Below are 25,531 nucleotides of genomic sequence, written 5' to 3' on the forward strand. Positions count from 1 at the left end.
AAAAATAAAATATAGTGTACTGGAGGCTACATGTACAACAAGATAAGATAAACACCTCAATCAAGTGGGCACCCTCAAAATAGCAAATGGATGAGGTCAAATCGTAACAAATTTCCTTCTGGGGAAGGTTGACCCAATCGTCACACAACTAACTCTCCTTAAAATAGTAAAAGATCACCTCATACATGTGTATATGGTCCAAGAAAGAAGTGTGTCCCCACAAAATGCTCCAACAAGATGCAATAAACTCATAACAACCCACACATGTGAAGCAATATGAGCTCAAAAGAGGTGCGCCCCAAAAAAATCTCTAGAAACCACCTCACATGTGTGAATGGGGCTAGGAAGAAGGGCTCTCTCCCAGAAATGTTCAAACCAGTTGTAACCACCTCAATTACCTTATACATGTGCTAATAAATGAGAATGTTTTCCCAAGAATATGTTGTAACAACCCAAACCACCTCACACATTTGAGGGAATATGTGTTAGGAAAGTGGGAATTTCATCATAAATGTCTCACTAAGCCACAATAACCATCACATGTGAGGGTATGCTAGATAGAAGGCACACCATCGAAATGATCCACTTTCTCCATGAGTGATGACAAATGGACAAATAGGTGACACATGTGTTAGTAGTGTTGGCATTGATGGCACATGGTTTGAATGCCTCCATTGTGATGAAAAGAACAATGAAGTTTAATTTGTTTGGAAACTATGACCTCAAGGATGTTGCTATACATTGCAAGTTCCAGAGGGTTCTTTGGAGGTAATGAACTGACAAGTAGTCAAATTATATTCTGCTTGTGTAAAGGTTCCAAAATCGGAATTTGAAGTAGCACAATGTGGAACTCTTTCAACTGGTGAGGGATTGCTCCTAAGAGTTGCAGGTGAACTACAAGCACCTCAGGAAGAATGTAGAAGAGTATATCCAACAACAACATTCAAGTATTCAGCACCAGAGGAGGTGATGACTTTTCCAGCAACTTGTGAAGCATGTGCAGTAAGATGTGAAACTCAGATGTATGCCACAAACATTCCATACTTCAAGGAAGTGATCATTATGGCTTAAACCTGTGATCTCTGTGGATTTTGCAACTTTGAGCTTAAGCCAGGTGGTAGTATTCCTGAGAAGTGACCTTAGTTGGGATGTCTTAAGTGACATTGCAATTGTTATTGTATTAGAGTTGGATTTGGAGCTTACACCTGGTACTCTTGGTGGTCTTGTTACAACAGTTAAGGGGCTTATGGTTGGAATTACTAAGCAAATTCATTTATTGCTCCAACAACTAAGACTGTTGAAGATGATACACAATTGAAGTTTGAAGAGTATGAAAGATCATGGGAGCATGGAAACATCTTCAACAGATGTTGCATATACTTGAGCTAGTGGTATGTCGTAGGTAACTGGATCAAAATTCAAAGAGAAACTCTTGGTGGCAAAAGCTTTCAGATGTAAGTTATTGCAGATGCTTTAATTGTAATCAAATTTCAATGTTTTAAACTTGTGTGCAACAGGGAAGAAACACTTCACATTCATTGTTTACCTTTAAATGTTTTTAACTTAGTAGAATTTGAATTCGACCATACAACAAAGTATAGCGAGCAAGGTCAGATCATTAGAAATAGAGCAAGATTGGAATGCAAAGGCTATGCATAGGCATGATGATGTGTACATGATCTAGAAGCAAGGCACCATCATGAGGAAGGCCAACATGTGCAAATGATGATGTGGAACTCGTGTCATGATATTTAGTGCAATGTTGCAATTTTCAATTTGAGTGCACATCCTAGATAGAAGGTGCACCGCACCAAAATGCTCCACTTTCTCCATGAACAATGACAAATGGACAAATAAGTGACAAGTGCACTCCATGATAATGTCTCCATGATCTAGAAGCAAGGCAACGTCTTGAAGAAGGTCAACACATCTGCAAATGATGATGTGGAACTTGTGTCATGATATCTAGTGCAATGTTGCAACTTCCAATGTAGGTACACATCCTAATTTGAATACATGGTTCGCAACGTATTGTCATGGATCAAAGACAAAAACATGGATATCAATGCAAGTACACAAATCTCAAGGCAAATACATGGTTCCCACTGCAAGGTACCCACCTATAGTGAGAGTTAGGCCTCAATATACATGCTATTAAGTAGTGCACATCAGAGTGACTTCCTATAACTAAAACATAATGTTACTTAGTTTTTATGATGTGCCTAAGTTTTACCATGGTGGGGACAACCTTAACCTCTATTACATGTGACAACTCCTAAGACCAAAAGGTATTTCCTAGGACACTAAGTTTGGAGTATATGATGTCAAGGGAGGGGAATTTTTTGAATTGTCTACCACAGCCACACATAGGTGTTTAAAGATGTTCATCCATGAGTGCCTTTAAAGATGAGGAAGTGCTTAGCATTGTTTCTTGAATCTTGGCATTTTTTCTTACTACCCCTTTGCTTCCCTTTTTCTTTCTTTTTTTCTTTTATTTTTATTTGGTCCCTTTTCTTTAGATATGCATTGTGCATGGGACTAGAGGCATTGGTCTCATTGTGAGGTGGCATGGCTCAAGATTTATTATTTATCTTTTTTCATTTTAGCTACTTTATGCTCGAGCTCATAGCTTTTAGATGAGGTTTTCCTCACGAGACTAATAATGATACACCTTCATCATATGACATATGATAAATCAATCATGAGTGGGAATATGATAAATGTTTATGGATGTTAATGAGAGGATGAAGAAGTGTATAGGTCTATAGTAGTACAACTTGACTCAAGAGATGATGACACTTATGTAAAGGAAAATTATGCCCCCCATGGTACCAGAGGCAAAAAATAAAAAACTTGAGCGTTGTGATGTGTTATTAAATTACACCTAAGATTAACCACAAGCACAAATATATAAGAAACAGTAACACTAAATACAAGCAAGAACCAAAACACCAAGAAGCCATAGTATATAACTGAAGCAAACAACTAAAACCGAGGGGCGCTATCATCATTGGTCTCATTGTGAGGTGGCATAGCTCAAGATTTATTATTTATCTTTTTTCATTTTAGCTACTTTATGCTCGAGCTCATATCTTTTAGATGAGTTTTTCCTCACGAGACTAATAATGATACACCTTCATCATATGACATATGATAAATCAATCATGAGTGGGAATATGATAAATGTTTATGGATGTTAATGAGAGGATGAAGAAGTGTATAGGTCTCTAGTAGTACAACTTGACTCAAGAGATGATGACACTTATGTAAAGGAAAATTATGCCCCCCATGGTACCAGAGGCAAAAAATAAAAAACTTGAGCGTTGTGATGTGTTATTAAATTACACCTAAGATTAACCACAAGCACAAATATATAAGAAACAGTAACACTAAATACAAGCAAGAACCAAAACACCAAGAAGCCATAGTATATAACTGAAGCAAACAACTAAAACCGAGGGGCGCTATCATCATGTATATCAGTTGCATGTGCAACTGTCAAGGTAAATGTGTGCAATACCTCTAGTGACAAGCAAGTCTGTTGGGCAAGTCCATTGTGTGAAATGGAATAATCATGTAGTAGAAGTCTGGAAGGATGTCATCAATGTGTGCTGTGAATGACAAGCAAGAGTGCTCACATCAAATGTGAACTGTAACGTCGTGCTATTGAAAGAGTGGTGCTGGTACTAGTTGCCCATATGCGATCACAATCTCCTAATGCCATATGGGGAGCAACACTATGAGAGAGTCACTCTTGCTTGAAAAGGTTCCTTCAATTTTTGAAGCTAAGTGCAACCTAAATGTTCTAGCTTTTGTCGAGTTAATTTTGTCAATACAACAATTACCTTTTTGGAAATGTACAAAACATGTTGCTTGATACCACTGTAACTAAATAATATCATCATCCCCACTGTTTTTTTGGTTTGTTTTGGGTTTTTTTCATGTATTGAAGGATGGCTTTTTGTGGGTTGTATGGGCCTTCAACAAATTTTGAAAACAGTTTGTAAAAGCATTGGTTTTCCCACTCCACTTCTATCTACACTTCCAATCTTCAGTGGTTAAGCAGAAAAGTTGTTATCCTCTGCAACTAGGTTCAAATCTCACTTGTGACATGTTTGCTCCTTGTGGGTTGTAGGTCACATGTTCAAAATTGGTTGAGACCCTTAGGGATTAGTTTGACTTTTGAGAGGCCATTGTTTGTGGAATTCACATGAAAGGCCGTCCAACTCTGGAGACCTTCCATCTGCCATGCCTGGTTAACTTTGAGCAACTCATCTAATACTAGAGGCTATTGAAGGAGGCTTTGCTTAAATTGAGAGGTTCAAGGGTGTAATTTGCCTCAGAGAGTCCTTTTCTCCTAATAAGATGAGAATCCTTTTCTCCTAATAAGATGAGAATCCTTCAATATTGGTCTTGGAAATAATTCCTTACTTGGTCTTCATCTTATGTTAACTCTTCTTGCTGTTTTGAGCAATACAATAGCTCTGAAGTGCGTTTATTTTCAAGTATTGAAATTAAAGATACATCCTTTAATTTAGACATAAGAAAATTGAAATTGAGGTTTCAAAACTGTAAAAACCGTAACAAGCTTGGCACAACTTTTGATGGCAAGGCCATTGGAATTCTATTATACCTGAGATGAGAACTGTTCAACATTTTTCTCTATTTGGTTTGAGGTGTAATCTGATTTCTGAAGAGAGTATGAGAAATAAAACAAATCCAAAGGGCATTTTATGTATATAGTTCTTAAAGTGCATATGTGATATTGCTTGCTGGTATTGATTTCTTGTTTAGAGGTTATTTTCTTTAATGAAGTTCATGAACACACACACCCCCCTTTCTTTCAAACTTGGGTGGCATAATGCTTTCCTTATTTGCTTGGAATATTTTATTGGATATGGGTGAGGTAGTTCTTTTTCATTTCAACTTCAAATTTTACGTATCACTTGTTAGGTTTCAGGGTTTAGTTGTAATCTATACGCATCATTTTCAGGTTTGAATATCGGAACAACAATTACAGGATATAATTCTTATGGTATATAATCACGGTTTTAAATTTAAGACTGGGACTCTGGAAAGCCCTTCTAGTCTATTTGTAGGATTAACATGGTTTTATGTTGCCTAGCCCTTCTTTCATGGGTGCTATTTATGTCTCAAAATGTCTTTATAGTATTAATATTTTCGTTTGGCCAATTCTGGTATGCAAATTTTGTGCATTGTGTTGATTCATTACATCGCAAATAAAATGTTTTGACAACTATTTTGTTGCAATGAAAATCCAAAACAGAACGGAGTTGGACATTTCTAAGTATCAAAGCTTACAACTAAAGATATCCCTGCTCATATTGCATCACAAAGTTTTTTTGTATTCAATTGAAGCTACAATGGGAGACATTCATGATGACAGAGATTGTGCCACACTACCGGAGAATACCGTCTGCTCACTGAAAGAGCCATTTAATTCCACTGAAATGTGTAAAGAAAGCCTTTTATGCAAGTCTGATAGTTATTCAAGAGAGACCTGCGAATTAGAACCAACAGGTGTTTCTGCTGGGAAGTGCACATCTATGTCTACAGGGCAATTGGGAGAAAGCTCTTTGGCTGCTGGGCAATCGGGGGAGGAAAGCTCCTTAGCTTCAGGAAAGTTGAAAGAAAGCTCCTCAGGTGGTTTGACAAAGTCTTCACGGAAGGGTTGTCAAAAGCCAACTATTGCAAGTGTTTACAGACAAGATGTAATCCAACATGCTTCAGAAGAGGGTGTGTTTGGATTGGTAACTAAAGTTGCAGGTGATTCAGATTCTGATAGTGATAATGAAGATCAGGATGATGCTGAATCTCTTTCCGGGGATCATGCACGAGTAGTTTGGTCAAACCTTTCAGAGACAAATGAAAAAATTGAAGATCTTGTGGTAGTTGACAGGAGCTTCTTGCATGGTGACATTGTTGCAGCTGTTTCAGATCCGAAAGGGCAGATAGGCACAGTAGTTAATGTTGAAATTTTGGTAGATCTGAAGTCAGCTACCGAAGAAATTAAACAAAATGTCTCCAGCAGGAAACTAAGACCGATAAGGGCCTTTGCAGAGGGTGATTACGTGCTTCATGGACCTTGGCTGGGTAGAGTGGTTGAGGTTGTGGATAATGTGACGGTTTTGTTTGATGATGGTTCAAAGTGTAAAATAATGAGGGCTGATCCAGAACGCCTCATGCCTGTTTCCAGGAGCCTTTTGGGAGATACAGATTATGATTACTATCCAGGTCAGCGTGTACGAGGTAGTTCTTCAGTGGTTTTCAAGAATGCTAGATGGTTGCGAGGTACATGGAAGGCGAGTCGCATGGAAGGCACAATAAGTAATGTGGAGGTGGGATCAGTATATGTTTACTGGATCGTTGCAGCAAATCCTGGCCCTAATTCGAAGTCAACAACCATCCCTGCAGATATGCAGGATCCTAAAGAGTTGAGGCTCTTGTCTTGTTTTTCATATGCAAATTGGCAACTAGGTGATTGGTGTCTCCTTCCCACATCTGAAAGGAGAATCTTAGGCATAACTGCCACTGCCAAGCAAGATACGGCACCAGATAGAAACACAGAAACACTTGTAGGGAATCACACTTTGCCTGCTTCAGATTCTGGTGTCCCTACAATTTCGGAATCAGTTGGGAATGACACTGTATCCAATTTGGATTCTTGTATTCCTTCTTGTTCAGGCTCAAAATCTTCGATGCCTGACAACTGGGTTTTACACCGCAAGAAATATCGTAAACGCAGAGTCAGGCGAGATAAGAAAGTTCACAAAAAAGAAGACATTCTTGAACGGGCACTTGTTGTTGTGAACACTAAGACTAAGGTTGATATACTCTGGCAAGATGGCACAACATCCTTTGGAATAGATTCCAAGGTTTTGTTTCATGTGGATAATCTTGGTGAGCATGATTTCTGGCCTGAACAATATGTGCTGGAGAAGGGCTCAGAGGAGGATGTAGAAGATCTGGAATCAAAGCGTGTAGCAGTTGTGAAAAGTGTCAATTCAAAAGAGCGCACAGCTGTAGTGAGGTGGCTGAAACCTATGTTGCAGCCGGAAAACCCTAGAGAATTTGACAAAGAAGAAGTGGTAAGTGTCTATGAGCTAATTGAGCACCCAGATTACAATTATTGTATTGGGGACATTGTTATTCGACTGCCCTCTGTTGCAGAGCTACCAGAAGTGTCTGGTGTTGTTGAATCATCAGTTGATGATAAGGTGTGTCAAGACATCTCACCACTTGAGAATTGTATGAAAACAGAAAATGATTCAAACATTGAGAAAGATTGTGAAATGGAGCCAAAACCTGAGTATTGTATTAGAACAGAACTATCTTCAGAACAGAGATCTTTGAGAAAAAGACAAAAAGCTAAGGCTGGTCTGGCCTTTGAGGATCAGTCTGGTGATGATAAAGAAATTGAACTGAAGCCAAAATATGTAAATGACACCAAAAGTACAGAGCAAATTTTCCAGCAAGGGTCCTCAAGAAGGTGTAAGGCTAAAGTAGGTATGAATACCGAAGAATCAGATTTGTCCTCGATTGGGAATATTATAGGTCTCAAAGACGGGGATATTGAAGTGATGTGGGCAGATGGAATGATTTCAAAAGTAAGTGCTCTCTTGTTTTTGCTTGGATCTATTCTTTGTTACATTGATGTTGACTCTTTTGTGATTGGCTTCACTAACAATGCAGTATTTAAGTAAATTTTGGTACTGGTTTCCTTCATTTGAGTTTTCTAGTGGCTTAGGTGTTAAATTTGATATATTATTGTCTGTGACAGTCAGTTGTTCTATTTGAAATTCAGTTCTGACTACCCTTTTAAGCGTTTTAACTGTAGTCAAAGTTGCACAGGACATAAAATTTTTCTCCTCGGGACAATTAAATAAGAAGTTAAGAAGGGTCCTACCTTTTTTATCAGTCCAGACTCCAACCATTTGACATTATAGTGCATCCAGTGTGTTCCCATGATGCCTTAAACTCCTCCAACCTAGTAGTGCAATTGGCCTTTTCATTTTGAAAAATAGGCCCTCTCAACTCATCATAGGAAGGGGCCTTGTACCCCGCAGCAACAATAGTAACATCATTGAACATACGCTGGTAGACTGGATTGTTATTAGCAATGTTGAAAGGAATATCACTACATAAAAAACACCTACCCACCAGCTTGTCAACTTATTCCTTCTCTTTTATTTTAAACATTGACTTGATGGAAGGTTGTGTACCAAGTGTTTTTCTTGGAACAAAGAAAAATGAGGTCGATAAAGGGCTGACCATTGTGGAAGATGATGTTGAAGAACCATTGTCACTTCCTCCCCCCGGGTTCTTGTAACTCTTCCCCTTGTAACTTGACTTTTCACAGCTTGCTTGTTCCTTTTGGCTACATCCATATCTGCAAGAGCTTTGTTTGCAATACAGATGATTTTTAGGCTTGCTTCTATGCAAATTTCTATTTTATGTCGTGAAATTTGTGCAAGGTGGTAACCAGGGGACTTCCTTGTCAATTTTTGATCACATAACTTACAAAACAAAATTTTAAAATTTTGACCTCGTAAATTGCAATTCAAATTTTGCCTATTGAATTCCCCCTTGGGGTCACCATATTCCCACATAGCATCCAAATGTCTTGGCATTTTAGTCTTCAATGTAAATTATTAAAGTTAGGGTAAAAAAATTGAAAAAAATTTAAAATCAACATTCTTAGAATCAAAATATGAAAAATTGCATTAAAAAATACAAATCTGAATGATACATAAATGGTAGATCTCCTAGAGATAAAATTGATAGGCATGCAAAACCTATCAAAAATTAAAAAAGGGAGGAGGATATACCTGCAAATACGCCATGGGATTCCCTCCCCACTTCACAATAAATTTATGATGGCAAACAAAACACGCGCTCTCCTTCAAAAGATGACAAAAAACTAATGGGTAAAGTAAACCTCATGAAAAATCTTTAAAAAACAAAAAAACAGTGGAAATTGATGTCCATACCTACAAATGTGTCCATAGTTGAGGGAAATCAATCTCCAATCCAAAAGAAACATGGTGACGGCAAAGGAAAATGGTGATCTCATCCTTGGCTCAAACAAAAACAGTCTCCTCCTTTGCTCTCCAAACCCTCCTCTTGTTTGCCAAATGAGCTGAAAAAACCTAAAAATTCACTTATACACCTGTCCATGGACTTGGTAATATTTTCAATTGTCATGATATTTTTGTTTTTGAAAAAGCTCCACTATTTACTGTCGATGATAAAATTGTGACATCATGATATTATCGCAATGTTGGTAACATTTATTTTACTTTTAATTATTTAAGTCACTTATAATAAATCAGTTTTCCATAATAATACAAAATTGAATGGTAGATCTCCTAGAGAGAATTGATAGGCATGCAAAACCTATCAAAAATTAAAAAAAGGGAAGTGGACATACCTGCAAATACGCCATGGGATTCCCTACAAATGTGTCCATAGTTGAGGGAAATCAATCTCCACTCCAAAAGAAACATGGTGATGGCAAAGGAAAATGGTGATCTCATCCTTGGCTCAAACAAAACCAGTCTCCTCCTTTGCTCTCCAAACCCTCCTTTTGTTTGCCAAATGAGCCAAAAAAACCTAAATATTCACTTATGCACATCTGTCCATGGACTTGGTAATATTTTCAATTGTCATGATATTGTCACAATATTTTTGTTTTTGAAAAAGCTCCACTATTTACTGTCGATGATATTGTTTTTCCCAAAAAATTGTGACATCATGATATTATCGCAATGTTGGTAACATTTATTTTACTTTTAATTATTTAAGTCACTTATAATAAATCAGTTTTCCATAGGGATGCGCCTCCTGGGGTGGAGAGTGTGGCAGTGGCCCTCATGTTTTTTCCCATGCTTCCCAGATGGGGGGACACCTAGGGGAATGTTTCCCCACATTCCCTTTTTGGGGAACATGGGGAAACACTAGGGATAAATGTTTCCCCAATGCGTGGGACATGTTTCCCGAAGGGGGACTTATGGGTGCACCCTCGCCCCTTCCCCCACAAAAAAAGAAAAAGAAAATTTGTGCTTCTAGGTGTTCCCCAGAAGGATTGTTTTTGGGCGTCGTCCTTGAAAATGGGTGCTTTTGGGTATTACCCCCAAGTAAAAGGGTGCATCTGGGCATTACCCCCAAATTTTTGCCAATAAAGGCTTTGAAATGAAAGATAAAAATAAAAATAAAAAACACTTTCATTTCACTTTTATTTACCTTTTATTTTCTCTCTCTTTGATGCTTATTGTCCATTGTCAATTTTCAGTTTTAACTTTTGAGTCTTGATTCCAGATACCTGACATCAGATTGAGTCTTTGACTTGACACTTTTTACTAATTTTGAGTTTGAGTTAGACTTCAGTATCAACTATTTTTCTTGGTGCTAATAAGATCCTAGAATGATGAATTTAAATCAATATATCAATATTTTACTGTTTCTATTTAATTTATTTTTTATGAATCAGTGTATATCATTACTGAATCTTAATTTGAATCATGTTTATATCATTTACAAATTTGAATTTAGTACTAATTTATTATTAAGCAAAACTTATCCAGATAGATCACATCAGTTTTTGTATCAATGCGTGTCAAACCCCTACTGAGGTTCATCATCGGGAAAAGAATGGAAAGTGAGATCAACAGACCATATGTTTATAGTAGAGATGCAATGGTAAATTCAAACGACTATGAAATTAAATAATAATAAAATAAATTGGAACATTATATAATATATTAAAATAAATAATACAATTAAAAGAAAAAGTTTCCATTATTATTAATATATCTAAATCAAATAAATTAGTTATAAACAACCTCAAAAATACAGTGATTAATTGGCTTTTTGATCATTATTATATTTTTATTTTTCTTGCAGAAAAAACCCATAATTTTCATTAATAGAAATATAAATTACACTTTGTAAATACACGTGTGTATGCATTATGCGTCACAAAAAAGACAACTTTTCAAGAGATCAGAAATATGATTATATGTGGTAGGATAATGGCAAAAAACCTATAATATGCCAAAAAAGAACACAAATAAATAGAAAAATTCTATTTATGGATGACCATTTGTGCTGCTTTTTTCCTTTTTTTCCTTTCCTTTGTTGCACCTTTTGCCATCCTTCCAGATCTGGATCAATCAGAACCAAAGCAAGTTCTTGGCCCCCATCTAGACGAGGAGAATCTTTGCCTGAATCTAAGGACTCTGAAACGTGTGCTTGTTTAGTGCCTCCTTGACCTACTGGAGACTGCTGGTTTCCTAAATGTGGGCCCATCAAGGATGGAGATATTGAGGGTTGATGTTCTACATTTGGAGCCATAGTTGGCGAGGAGGCAAATCCAACTTGAACCACATCCCCCCTCCATTTTATCTTCAGTTTGTGTTGGTTGAGTCTTTATTTTCCTCCTCGTCGTCTTCCGAAAGTGGAGGATCACTAAACTGCCGTCCTTTTGGCCTGTTTGGCTGCTTCTTTTTCCTTTTTGGGATCTTCTTTGCCATAGGACATGTGTTTTGTAGATGACACACGACATCTGAAGGCCATGTTTTCATAATCTAAAGTTTGTGTCCAGTGAAAATTCTTGTGCTTCATAGTGATGTGATCTGGTAGTCCTTTGCTAAGATCTATCTCCACACAAATCCTAGCAAAAGTGAAAATTCCTTTTTCTTCTTCCCATGTCCATTTTTTAATTTGCCCAATTTATTCCCAATGTCTTCAAGGACTTAATGGTGCCAGAAAGGTAGGGGAAGATTTGGGAGTCTAACACAAACTGACATAGTAGTAAGCTAGTAACCACCATGGATGTAGCATCAAACCTTGGAAACCACATAGCAATTGATAGTCCAACTCTCCCCCGGAGCCAAGGCCCTTCATTTTGTGTATCAATTTGTACTACGAGCATGGTAAATATCACAATTAGGTGTCCATAAAGAAAACATCCACTGATGTAGTGCTTCAGGTTTTGGCCAGAAGCCATTAAATCTGCAAATGATGGCTTTTGATTCCAGTGTTGTCAATAAAAAGGATACCTATGGGATATTGACCTCCATAGATGGGGCTTGTTCCATTTGGTCCATTATGGATGGGCCTGGAATGTTCTGATTCGGATCTGTAGTGTTCAAAGACTTCCCCGGTGCTGCTTCCTTGGAAGTGTCTGATTTAACTGATCTTTAACTTAAATCTATTCTAAACTATATATAACAATATGACCATTATACTAATATTACTATGCATATTGAACATTCTAAATTTCAGATAGAAGGGAAGAAAACCTAGCTCTGATGCTGAAACGACTGTGGAAGAGAAACCTAGCAGCCGCCGCCGCCGTTGATCAGACTCACGCTGTCTGTAGCAGACGCTGTCACTGACAGCCCTATGGAAGCTGAGGTAGGAGGGGAGAGCTCTGCCTCCCCTCCAGAAGGAACAAATCACACCAACAAGCAGACAAATGAAGAGATACGATACCCTGCAAACAAAGACGCAGACGCAGAGAAGGGAAAGGAAAAGCAACAGCAGCCAGAGAGGACGACGTCCTTGGATAACCCTGCAGAAGAGGAAGAAAGCATTGGACAGCAAAATGCAACAGGCCCATCTCAGACAAAAGTGACATCAGCTACATGCATCCCAAAAGCAGCAGAATCAATTAAGATTGAGTTACCAAGCCACCGCATTAATGGAGAAATCCAATTCATGCAGGATTACGCTCTCATTGGAAAGTTCTTGGGCTTCTGGCCCACAGAGAAAGCCCTCCAGGGCTGGATAGCTTCCAAATGGAAGCCCAAAGGACAAGTTACATTACAGCTTGGCCCAAAGGGCTTCTTCACCGCTATCTTTAACTGCCTAGAAGACAAAACCAGGGTATTTGAAGGAGGCCCGTACTTCTTCAACTCATCCGGCTTATATCTAACAGAATGGAAGCCTCGCTTCAATCCGGACAAAGAAGACTTGAGCTGGGCACCGGTATGGATCAGAATGTACTCCCTTCCAGTGGAATACTGGAGAGAAGAAACTTTAGAAGACATTGGCAACAAACTGGGAACCTTCATCAAAGTGGCCACAGAAACAAAGACGCGAAAATACACCTCATATGCCAGGATCTGCGTCAAAATGCACCTCACCAAGACCTTAGCGGACACGGTAAGTCTTTTTCATGATGATTATGAATGGACACAGACTCTTGATTATGAGCACATCCCTTTTAGATGTAGAAAGTGTCATGAGCATGGTCATCTCTTCCGAGACTGTCCCCTCAATGTGAAACCCAAACTCCCCTCAGGTGATGGTAACATTGATCCTGAAGGCTTTACAAAAATACCAATCCGTCGCCGTCATGGGAAAAAACCTCAATCTAATCATGCTCCTGCATTCAAAGCTCCACTACCCAATCGTTTCTCAGTTTTAGCTTCACAAGATTCACCCGCTATGCCTGAAGCCGATACTCCTGTTACTCTGCAGCATTCCCAGACTCCCCCCAACAAATCTAAGCCAACCTCATCAGCCTCGGCACCTCCCATTCAAGCCAAATCACCACCCTCTGCCTCAGAGCCAGAGGATCTTGTTTCTGCCAAAGGAAAAACTATGTCAAACGAAATCACTCAAGAGTCGGACATGGATTTAGATGCCGCTCTAGCTCTAAGTCTTTATGAACAAAATATGGAGAACGCTATCGTTGATGCAAATGATATGGAGGAAGATCGAGAAGACGTTGATCTCGAGGAATTTGACATATCCAAGCTGGACATATCCAAACTGGAAACTGCATGCAAACAAAAAGAGTATAACTCAATCCCTCCCTGGCAATTAGACAAAATAGAAGGAGTACTAACAAGAGTACAACATCACAAAAGTTTGGGCATTCAAGGAGGCAGTCATTGGGATGGAAGAAAAATCAACAAAGAACAAAAGAAAAGAGGCAGAAAAACAGACTTACAGCGCACCATCGCAGTAGGGGAAATACTCATGGATTCGGGGCAATTCCCCAAGTTGACCAAGTTCTTCAAGCCCAAATCTCCATCTACATGAAGCTACTCTCATGGAATTTAAGAGGACTAAACAGTCCCACAAAGCACAGAGCAATTAAAAACATCATAATGAAAGAAAAACCAGCAATAGTATTGATCCAAGAAACGAAATGTAGCAGTTTAACAATGGACAGTCTCAGCAGTAAAGTATGGGCAGGCAGCAGCTCGATGGCAGTGGATTCCTCTGGTGCCTCCGGAGGTCTGGCTATCATGTGGAATCCTCAGGTAGTGTCACTCGACAACTTTCACGCCACTCTGCATCTCATTCAAGCAACATTTCACATCATAGGCACCAGCATACATGGGCACATCACCAATGTGTACTTCCCGCAAACAATACAGCAGAAATCTGATCTCCTGGACACAATTTCCATCCTAAATGCAAACAGAAAGTTTCCTTTATGGATAGGTGGAGGAGACTTCAACATCATAAAATCGATGGAAGAGAAAAGAGGGGGTAGGACACGGTTAGATAGTGATAGCAGCAGATTCAAGCAATTCATCCAAGATAACCGACTCATGGACATCTCAACTTCCAATGGCATCTTCACCTGGTCAAACAAAAGAAAAGAAATCATCCCGCAAGGAGGTTCAGATCACTGGCCTATTCTTCTCCAATGGTCCAGACCTGGCATCAGCAACAACAGACCTTTCAAGTTCGAGGCCTTTTGGCTCACTGATAGCAATTTTAAAGAGGTAGTCAATCAAGCCTGGACATCCTTCATTCCGCCAGAAGGAGCCAGGATGTATCAGTTCCAACAAAAGTTGAAACATCTGAAGTCCTCCCTCAAAATCTGGAACCGAGATCATTTTGGCAATATACAGCAGAAAAAACAAAAATTAGAACAACAGATGAAGGAATTACAACAAAGATTTATTTTGGAAGGACGCACTGAGGAACAAATACAACAGGAGAAAACCTTATGGAGTCAGATCGAAGAGAAACAAAATCAGGAAGAAATTCTATGGCGGCAAAAGTCGCGAGTAAGCTGGCTCAGAGAAGGTGAAAGAAATACCAAATTTTTTCACAAAACAACCATACAACGGCGCATGCACAACAAAATCTCCTTTATCAATAATCAACAGGGAGAAAGATTGGAAGCTCACGAAGATATGGAGAAAGAATTCACTGGTTACTTCAAGGACATTCTAAAGGAACCCAATGAAAACAGAGATGAAGCAATTCAAGCCATTACTCAACACATTCCAAAAATTATTAATGAAGATCACAACACTCAACTTCTCTTGCCTGTCACTCTAAAAGAGGTAGAAGACGCCATATCACAGCTCAAAGATGGAAAAGCGCCAGGGCCTGACGGATTCACGGCCAATTTCTTCCATGCATTTTGGGACCTCATCAAACTGGAAGTGTGGGAATTGGTGGAAGAATCCCGAAGTATGCACTGGATACTCCCATCAATCAACTCCACCTTTATTGCTTTAATCCCCAAGGAAGCAGCCCCAAACAAGCCGGAAAAATATAGACCCATAGCACTCTGTAATGTAATTTACAAACTAATCTCAAAGGTTATAGCAAATCGTCTCAAGCCGTTATTACCACTGCTCATCTCTCCAGAACAGACAGGGTACGTTGAAGGAAGGCAAATAATGGATGGAATCATTCTCTCAAATGAAGTCATACACTCTCTAAAGTTGCTCAAAAAACCAGGTATGATTCTCAAATTGGATCTTTCTAAAGCCTTTGATAAACTCAGTTGGAATTATATCCACAAAATGCTCTTAGCTTTTGGTTTCAGTGTAACCTGGTCCAGATGGATCATGAATCTCATCTCATCGCCAAGCTTTTCTGTTATTCTGAATGGATCTCCCACCCAACCCTTTCGCCCCTCTCGTGGCATAAGACAGGGGGACCCTCTATCTCCTTTTCTCTTTGTTTTAATGGCTGAAGGCCTAAGCAGGCTCCTCAAATCAGCAGTTTCCTCTCAAAGCATCAAAGGAATCTCTCTTCATGGGCGACCTCCCCAAACCCATCAGCAATTTGTTGACGACACAATGCTCTTCGGGCACCCCTCTGCTAAAGAAGCCTCAGCACTCAAATCCCTTTTATCCATTTTCTCAGAAGCTTCAGGCACCTCCATAAATGCGTCCAAATCGCAGCTTTTTTTCTTTAACACCCCTCCCTTTCTGCAAAGGATCATAGCCAGGATCCTTGGATTCACAATTTCACACTTGCCGTCAAAATACCTTGGTGCTCCGCTCTCTGATTCAGCTATCAAGCAGATTACTTGGAAATCGTTACTGGACAAAATAGAAGCCAAGCTCTCATCGTGGACTTATAGAGCATTAAATATAGCTGGCAGACTTGTTCTAATCAAAGCAGTTCTACAAGCTATGCCGCTCTATTTATTCTCTATACTAGCAGCTCCGAAAGGGATCTTAAAAGAAATTAGAAATCTTCAGAGGAACTTCCTTTGGGGATCTACAAGCTTGAACAGGAAATGGGCTCTTGTCAAATGGACAGAGATTTGCAAACCAAAATCGGAAGGTGGACTTGGCCTCAGAGATCCTCTGCAAAGCAACAACACCATGAGTGCCAAAATTTGGTGGAACTGGGTCTCAAAGCCAACAACACCCTGGGCTCAACTATGGCAGGCCAAGTACGCACAAGGAAGTCAAGAGAATGAACTCATTAGAATAAATCCAACATCGCAGGGATCTCTAATATGGAACAATGCAAAAACCCAAAGCAGCTTCCTTCAGGAGCATAGCTTCTGGGAACTCAACTCAGGCAAAACAGCTCGGTTTTGGGAGGATTCTTGGCAACAACTTCCCAAACTGGCTAATTTATTCCACAAACCGCAATGGCAAGCCCAAATGAACCAAGCAAATATCCCCACAGTACATCAGTTCTGGCAACAGCCTACGAATCATGACTTCCAAGTATGGAAACCAGCGAGTCTTTGGCAAGCAGATTGGCAGGGAGAAGATTATGCAGACATAGATCAGGAACTCAGCAGCAGAAAGATCCGAATCTCGAATCAGCTAGACAAACTCAGATGGGGCTACACAACCAAGGGTACTTTCACAACTAAGGAAGCTCATCAACTGCGATACTCCAACCTCAGAATGGCAAAAGATCAGCTATGGGAGCAAGTTTGGCAAGCTGGGCACTGGCCCAAAATATCAACCTTCCTGTGGCTTCTCGGTAGAAAACGCATTCTAACCTGGGATAATTTGATCAAAAGAGGCATTATAGGGCCTTCTAGATGCCCAAACTGCAATACAAATAGTGAAACTATCAAACATTTAATGGAAGAATGTACGCTAGCAAAACAAATCTGGGGAAGAATTGAGAAATGTAGCAAGAGAACGCACCCACAGACGGAGGATATCACAGATACATTAAGGAACTGGGATAAAAATCCTTACAAATGCCGGCTTCTCAACTCCTTATGGCGCATAATACCAGGATTCGCTTACTGGACTTTGTGGAAAGAGCGAAATCATAGAATATTCAACAGTACATCAAGATCTGTAGATGACATCTGGCTCAAGCTAAAAGAACATCTACAGGAAACACTAGCCATCAAAGTCTGGTACAAGGATGATATGCCAGAAACTCAACAGGAGCTTTGCATCATGAAAGAATGGAATCTAAATCTCAAATACTTAGTCAAAGAGACTCTTAACACCCCCACACGATCAGCGTCACCCTCATTCTGGTCCCCACCGGCGCACAACACCTATAAGCTCAACTTTGACGGTGCAGCTAAAGGCAATCCAGGGCCAGCTGGATTTGGAGGAGTTATTCGTCGTCATAATGGAGAAGCATTGATAGTTTACTACGGGTCCATAGGAAAAGATACTAACAATGCTGCAGAGCTAGAAGGTCTCTGGAAAGGCATATGCACAGCTGAGCAGCATCAACTCTCACCTCTAGAAGTAGAAGGTGACTCGCTCATCCTGATAGAGGCAGCTAAAAGAATGCAAGCAGGAACTAAGGCGGTCAAAATAGCCAAAAGCTGGAGATTATTAAATCGCCTGGAATCCTTAGAAGACAAGCTCCAAGCTTTCCAGAATCTCTCCTTCCATCATGTAAGGCGGACAGCTAACAAGGTAGCTGATCGGCTTGCTAATCAGGGAGCGTCTCAGTCTACACATTTCTTCTCCGGCCCTCTAGATAGGATAGAAGATGATAAGCTTAAAGAGGATTGTATCGATTTGGTACATAAAGAAATCCCTTCCCCGGATGCGGGTGTCTAATCCGCTAGCGATGAGAGTACAGCTAGCACGAGGAGGCCACATGGCCACCGCGCGCTGCCACGAATCCACAGCAAAAGGGAGAAGGCATTTAACGCTGCAGTCTTGGCGTATGAGCTCAGTTGCAATCGCATTAATGCGAGAAGGCAGAAACAGTAAGGTTCATTCATGGCGCTCGGGTTCCAAGAGCACGCCAATGATCTTAAGGAGACGGACTGGTATGGAGAGCGACATTCTCAGCAAGCTCAGTGCTGGAACATCCTCTGGCCTTTGGCTACCTTGGAGTTCAGGTATTGGTTTAGGGACGTGGAAATTCTGGTTCATTATTTCCTCATGGCCAGAACCAGAGAAAGGCAACCATGCCGAAGGGGAAGGGGCAGTGGAGTACCAGGTCGCCCTCCCACAGTTGCAGGGGCGCATCACCATTGTTGCTGCCAATACTGCTTCCGCAGAGCTGGCATTCCCCATCTGCAAGCGTTCTCGTTCCTGGACGCTGATGCCCCGCCAGAGCAATTGCCCAGGCCGCTGGTGCTTCCGGCATATGGCTCAACCATCTTCAGGTTGGGCAATCTTAATGTTCACATTTCAATTCTCTTCATTAGAGAAGCAGAGGAAGAACAAGAAGCAGAGGAAGAACAAGAGGGCAATAGAGTTCCTTCCTCTGCAAATTTGGAGAAAAAAGACGAGGACCAACAGAGGGAAACAAAAGGGAAAGAGCCAATTCAGGAAGCAGCACGGGATGCGTCGACGTCTAAAGCGGGAGAGGACTCGGACGAGGAGCTGGTGGGCTGGGGATATCCAATTGTGGAGATGGAGCCGGAAGACTCGGACCCAGCAAATTAATTTCTACAGTCACTCCCATGCCAGGTTCATTTTGATGATTTTTGGTCTCGGTCGTATGGTAATGTCTCATAATTCTCTGTCTGGTTTGAGTCTTGAGCGTGGGCTAAGTAGTTTCTTCACAGGTCATGCTCTGTTTGTCACTAAGTCTTTCAGTTCTGCCTGGGAGTCAGACAGCTCTCAATGTCATCCCTGTGTAGGTGGTTCTAATTCAGTTTCGGCCCCTGCGTGGGCACTGTCAATGTCAAATTCTGGTTCTGCTTCAGTCCCGGCCCCTGCGTGGGCACAGTCAATGTCAATGTCTGGTTCTGCTACAGTCTCGGCCCCTGCGTGGGCATAGTCAATGTTAATTTTGCTCTTTGAGGCATTTTTGGGGCAGCTTTTGCTCAGAACATGCCATTCTCAGCTGCATGCCACAGAGCCATAATTGGCCATGGAACACTTGTTTCTCTGTTTGTAATTTTTACATGTATATAATTTAATACCCTAGAGTAGTTTTATATAGAAAAAAAAAATATTACTATGCATATTTTTCATGTAACTAAAGGCAATCTATGCATGCATTTTCTTTGTGCTGTTTTCTGTTATGTGGATTTTTCTAGCCATCACTGTTTCCTATTCACTGTTCTTCATTTTAATGCTTGTTTGTACGGTATAGGTTGGACCACAAACGATTTTTGTAGTTGGCAGGGAGGATGATATGGAATCAACTCAAAGTAGTTTTCATGATGGTGATGAGGATGGTGATGATGCTGCAAGTTGGGAAACTGTTGATGATAATACAAGAGATGCATTTGAGGCTGATAAGGAGGTAATATGGTTTATTTTGATCAGATTGATCGACTTTTTAGGTAGTTTGTTTAAATATATTTTCTAGTGACATGTCTATAATGAACAGCTGGAACAGGTTGTAGAAGATATTCCAAACCCAATTACTACTGATGGAAATAACGATATGGGCACTATAACATCAGATGAAAACTTGAACGATAGTAGCAATGGTGGCATGTCAATACCTCGAGCAGCATTTGGATTTGTTGCTAGGCTTGCCACTGGTCTTCTTGGATTTCGAGGTTCCAAGAGCTCATCAAATACCATGGATGCAAATTCTCAGGAGCAGACTACTCTGCAGAATGGACTTGAAAAGAACTCTGACGAGATGGAGATGAGCAATGTTGAATGTGAACAACTTATAAGAGATTCCAAGAGTCATCAATTGGAACATATTGAAGATGGTTTGACTACTATGCCTATAGCATCAGAGGTGACAGATTCTAAAATCAGGGTAGAATGTAGTGGCCACATAAATGAGGAAGATGTGCAAAGTTTCCAAAACAGAGTGCAAGTTTCCACAGGAGAGTATTCAACAGGCAGTATGCCTACCCATATGAAGCTCAATTCAGATCAAATGCATAGCTTGTCTTTTTCTGGCAAAGATGACCAGTTCAAACACTTTGACAGTGTGAAGGGCCCTCTGGACCATAACTTTTTGAATGAAACAACCCAGGTATTTTCAGAGTATGCAAGATTGTCGCACATTTTCAGTGTAGTACGTTTATGTCTTGTATTGTTCTGCTTGATATTAAGAATCAAGATGATGTTGCCTTTTTACTGTAACAATGTTAAATATTTCAATATCTTCTAAGCAGAGTTCTAATGATAGAAAGTGGTCAAAGAAAGTTCAGCAAGAGTGGAGTATCCTTGAAAAAAATTTACCTGGTAAGCATTTAATTTTTTTGCTTTCTCTCTTATTGGAATAAAAAATTTAACTGAATTATGCATACTAGCATGCCTTAAAAACCCTTATTGTGACTGGACAGACATGATTTATGTGCGAGTCTATGAGGATCGTATGGATTTGCTCAGGGCTGTGATTCTTGGAGCCAGTGGGTCTCCATATCAAGATGGCCTTTTCTTCTTTGATATTTATCTTCCACCTGATTACCCTCAGGCACCACCGGTAATAGTTTGTTACTTTGACTGAAAGTAGGTTTTCCTTAGATGTTTCAATAAAGTGATATTTTTGTCCATGTTCTGGCCAGTTTGGTCTTCAATGGATGATTTATTGAAGTATCATCCCTTTTTTGGAGAAATAATCTCACCCTCCCGCATTTAAGCATTTAGAGCGAGGAAGCTGGTATCTTGCCAGTTTCCCACCAATTCTCCCTCTTTCCCAGGTTCCTGGATGTAGCACGTTTCTAACTACTCACTGCTATAGTAGCTGGTAACACTGTAGGACTCAGTGGGAATGGATCCCATGACCTTCCCAGGCATAACGCCTTAGTGGAGAGGGTTGAACCTTGGAGCTAGTATCATCCTTTTTTTGTTTATTTCAAGATTGGTTTTAATGGTGACAAAACTTTGCAGGCAGTCTACTATCATTCTCACGGGCTTAAATTGAATCCCAATTTATATGAAACTGGAAAAGTCTGCTTGAGTCTTCTGAACACATGGACTGGCAGAGGAAATGAAATATGGGACCCCAAAATTTCAAGCATTCTACAGGTCCTCATTTCTCTTCAAGGTCTTGTACTAAATGCCAGACCATACTTCAATGAAGCAGGATATGATAAGCAAATTGGTACCGCTGAAGGAGAGAAGAATTCTGTTGCATACAATGAAAATTCTTTTCTACTTACCTGCAAGCTGATGTTATATCTTCTACATAGACCTCCACAGGTACTCCAGATTTTTCTACCGAGGAAGAATTCGTATCTTGGTTTAATTCATTGTAATTTTTGAGTAATTTCAATAAAGTCACTCATTTATTTTGTTGGATGCAGCATTTTGAAAGCTTCGTAAAAGACCACTTCCGAAGACGTAGTCAGTCCATTCTTGCCGCATGTGATGCATATATGAAGGGTGCTGAAGTTGGATCTCTCTCAGAAGTGTCATTGAATTCTGACTCAGTTTCAGAGAACAACAGTTCGGTTGGTTTCAGGCTGATGTTAGCAAAGGTTATGCCAAAGCTTCAAGCAGCATTTAATGAACTTAGTAGAGATGATCATCAAAATCTGGAGACAACACTCAAGGAAGTGGAAGATAGAGAACACACTGAAGCTTAGTTGGTTAAATCATACATGTAAATACACACGATAATTGGTCTTTCGGTCAGTCAATGCTGACGTGGATTGATTATGCAAATTTAACGAAATTCAAAATCTGAAGTTCTGTTACCTTATGTTCTTGATTTGTAAAGTTGTAAAATAATCACAATTGGCAAACAGGTCCATGTGTTGTGGCAAATATATGTCACACTTCATGCGCTTCTCGAATATCTCAGCTTTTGTACCAAGACTTTTCAATTGCTTGTTCTTATTGACTGGGAAGTATTTAGTTCCCCCACCACTTAGTGATTGAAGGGCGCATAGATTTTAAGCTTTTCAATCTTTTGATTGGTGGGGTTGCCATCTGTACTGGAGTATTCAATACTGAAGATTGAGATTGCTGACATTGCAAAATGGTATATATGATGTTTGACAATAATTTAGCAGTGAAACATTGTTTCAATAATTGAGTGAAATATATGAATGACGTTTTGCCAGTTTGGAATATTGTTTCTTTCATTTATAAATGATGAGAGTTGCAATCAAGATCCATGTATGATCTGAGTATAAATGTGAGTGAAAATATTGATCGCCACCACTTAAATTTCCTGCTGCAAATGAAATTATAGTCCATCAATCCCTATAATCGCAGCTACGGACAACAATATTTCTCCTCATACAATGCCTCTAATATATGGCTCACATCGTGGCAGCTGGCCTGCCCCCTCTATTGTTTATTTTGTCATGTAGGCATTGTTATGCCCGCACATCCAGGGGTAACTAAAGGAGACTTTCTCTCGCATACTACAATTCCAATTCTCTCATATACTACAATTCCAATTCCACAAATGAGATCCATGGTTCTCCACAAACAGTTTGCCAATGATGCTTCCCACAGTTTGTCTGGATCACTCACACAGTTTGTCTGGATCACTCACATCGATGATTACGGTGCTTGACATATATGAGTTGCATTATTTCCTTGCTTTACATTAAGTGTTAATGCCTTGTATGCTTGCCATGAAAGCGGCAATCATAATAATGGATTATGATGGTCTAAATTTGTGCCTTTTGCCTTGTTTTACCTTGATGCTTATCATTATCTTCTATCAAGTAGTATCACTCATGGGTTGAGTGATAGTACTTGGGTCTTTGAAAGTTGTAGTCTACTCATATCCCAATCCATACTTCTCATTTTTTTCTAATTTTCATTGTTCTATCTATGGTTGGTTCTAATATTCATGCTTCATAGTCCCATGAGAAGGACCTATAAGGTCAAGGTTGACACTAGTTCAAAAAAAAAGAAAATATGTAAAGGGCGAAATGCAAAACAAAAAAGAGATATAAAGGAAAAGTCGAAATCTAAAGAAAATTGAGTAATGCCTCCACTATGAGGCCATTACCCAAGTTCTATGCAATGAAACACATACTTAAAAAGAACTAAGTGAGATTATCTCAAATTGAATGTGATGAAATGCATATAGTGAAATATAGTGAAATGATATACAAAAATAAATAAACAATGAAAATAGACAGATAAAGCAGTATTAAGAGAAAGTGTTGAAGGAAGCATAACTCAATGCTCAAGCACTGCTGTAACAAAGGTGTTCATGTGGATGAATATCTAAAAAAATTTCACTGAACTATGCAATACAACTCAAAGTTATCACCCCAAACCACACTTATCACTATACATGCTCCTTGATGGGTTTTCCTGGGAAGCACTCCTGCAACAAAGGTGTTCATGTGGATGACTATAAAAAAAATTCACTTAATTGTGCAATACAACTCAAAGTTATCACCCCAAGCCACACCTTCTATGACTATACATCCTCCTTGATGGGTTTTCGTGTGAATTACTCTTCTAGAGTGTTGACTTATGTAATAGGGGTGGATGATACCCCTACCATGCTTAAAGTTGACAAATTGTTTGAATTCTATGAGTTATTGTGAAGCTAGAAGATAATACTTAATGTGATCTACCTAATGACATTTACATTTGACATGGCTCACTTTTTATGTTGCATTGGACATGTGTACCCACCCTTAGATTGATGACTATAGTGGGTCACTTAAGCCTCAATATGGATGACACTTTACATGAATATGGCTTGGCTTGAGCCTTTGTCATTTGGAGGACATTGAGGAGACCACTTACATGTTTGATGGAGGTCATTCCACTTTTGGAGATTGTTGGGCTTCTTTTGATGACATTGCACCCTTGTGGAGATGTCCTAGCACCTTTTGGAGATGATGTTGCACTTATTGATGAAACGTTGCACCCTTTGGAGGAAACATTTCACTTTTGAGCCCATACACATGCCTTTTCACATCATTTGAGTGAATCATCCACTCTTGGGAGCCCACACATTGCACTAATGTGACTTTACTTCATGCATTTATGGAGGATGATTTAGCAATTGGGCATACTTTACTTCACTTTAGGAGCATCATTAGGGCTCTTTTGATCCGTCCAGACTTGTATAATGGCTATTTTGTGTATTATGACCTTATCTCTAGGGCTTGTGAAAAAATAAAGGTGATTGCTAGGAAAATGTTATTATCATATTGAGGGTGCTATGTCTCATATAAATAAAATTATCTCTAGGGCTTGTGAAAAAATAAAGGTGATTGCTAGGAAAATGTTATTATCATATTGAGGGTGCTAGATGTCTCATATAAATAAAATAACTTCTCAATTGGAATCATTGCTAAAACTTGTGGAGAGCAATTTCTTGTCTACTTCTCCATTCTTAATTATGGATGGATAATTAGAGGGACTTCTTGAGGATGATGTTTAGTGAATGCTTTTACAAATTTTATAAATGTTCTTGGCTAGGGTTTTGTGGATAAGATGATTTCTTGAGTAAGTGGTCTCGCTTATTCTTATTAGATGTTGTTTATGAATAATTGTAGTTGTAGTTGTATTTCTCTAGTGGCGATGGTGCATTCACTTTATATTTTTCTTGAACAAGTCTCTTCTTCAAAACACTTGAAAGATTACTAGTGGAGTATCTTCCCTTGAACTATCTTCAAGCTTGTAAAGAATAAGGTGGATATGCTAGGGTTTTAATGGACAACCCTATCACCCTAGTTTTATTTATACTCTCTCAAGCGAATCCTCAGTTGGCCAAATATGCTAGGGTTTTAATGGACAACCCTATCACCCTAGTTTTATTTATACTCTCTCAAGCAAATCCTCAGTTGGCCAAATCTGCTAGGGTTTTAATGGACAACCCTATCACCCTAGTTTTATTTATACTCTCTCAAGCAAATCCTCAGTTGGCCAAATATGCCCTAAAAAAATATGCATTAGTCTTCTCCATTTTCTTAATCATAAATTCTAATTTT

General features: G+C 39.5%; 1 protein-coding gene across 3 annotated transcripts in view; it reads left to right on the plus strand.

Annotated features, from left to right (window-relative positions):
* LOC149161773 (putative ubiquitin-conjugating enzyme E2 23) overlaps positions 1-22,309 on the plus strand; it is a 28,335-nt gene extending 6,026 nt beyond the window's left edge. The window contains exons 2-9 of one of the 3 annotated variants that reach the window (XM_089437031.1): positions 4,994-5,035; positions 5,288-7,628; positions 19,792-19,944; positions 20,032-20,640; positions 20,783-20,852; positions 20,954-21,093; positions 21,501-21,812; positions 21,917-22,309. In XM_089437031.1, the coding sequence (XP_089293157.1) occupies positions 5,385-7,628; positions 19,792-19,944; positions 20,032-20,640; positions 20,783-20,852; positions 20,954-21,093; positions 21,501-21,812; positions 21,917-22,198 (3,810 nt within the window). In that variant the 5' untranslated portion in view covers positions 4,994-5,035; positions 5,288-5,384 and the 3' untranslated portion in view covers positions 22,199-22,309. The remainder of the gene's footprint in view (positions 1-4,993; positions 5,036-5,287; positions 7,629-19,791; positions 19,945-20,031; positions 20,641-20,782; positions 20,853-20,953; positions 21,094-21,500; positions 21,813-21,916) is intronic. The other 2 variants (XM_089437032.1, XM_089437030.1) reach the window with 2 other exon arrangements.
* The last annotated feature ends 3,222 nt before the right edge of the window (positions 22,310-25,531 follow it).

The sequence above is a fragment of the Pinus tabuliformis genome, chromosome 5_2 (genome assembly GCF_031772625.1).
Source record: "Pinus tabuliformis cultivar Carrire ecotype Pingquan chromosome 5_2, CPIR1, whole genome shotgun sequence".
In the NCBI taxonomy this organism is placed as follows: domain Eukaryota; kingdom Viridiplantae; phylum Streptophyta; class Pinopsida; order Pinales; family Pinaceae; genus Pinus; species Pinus tabuliformis.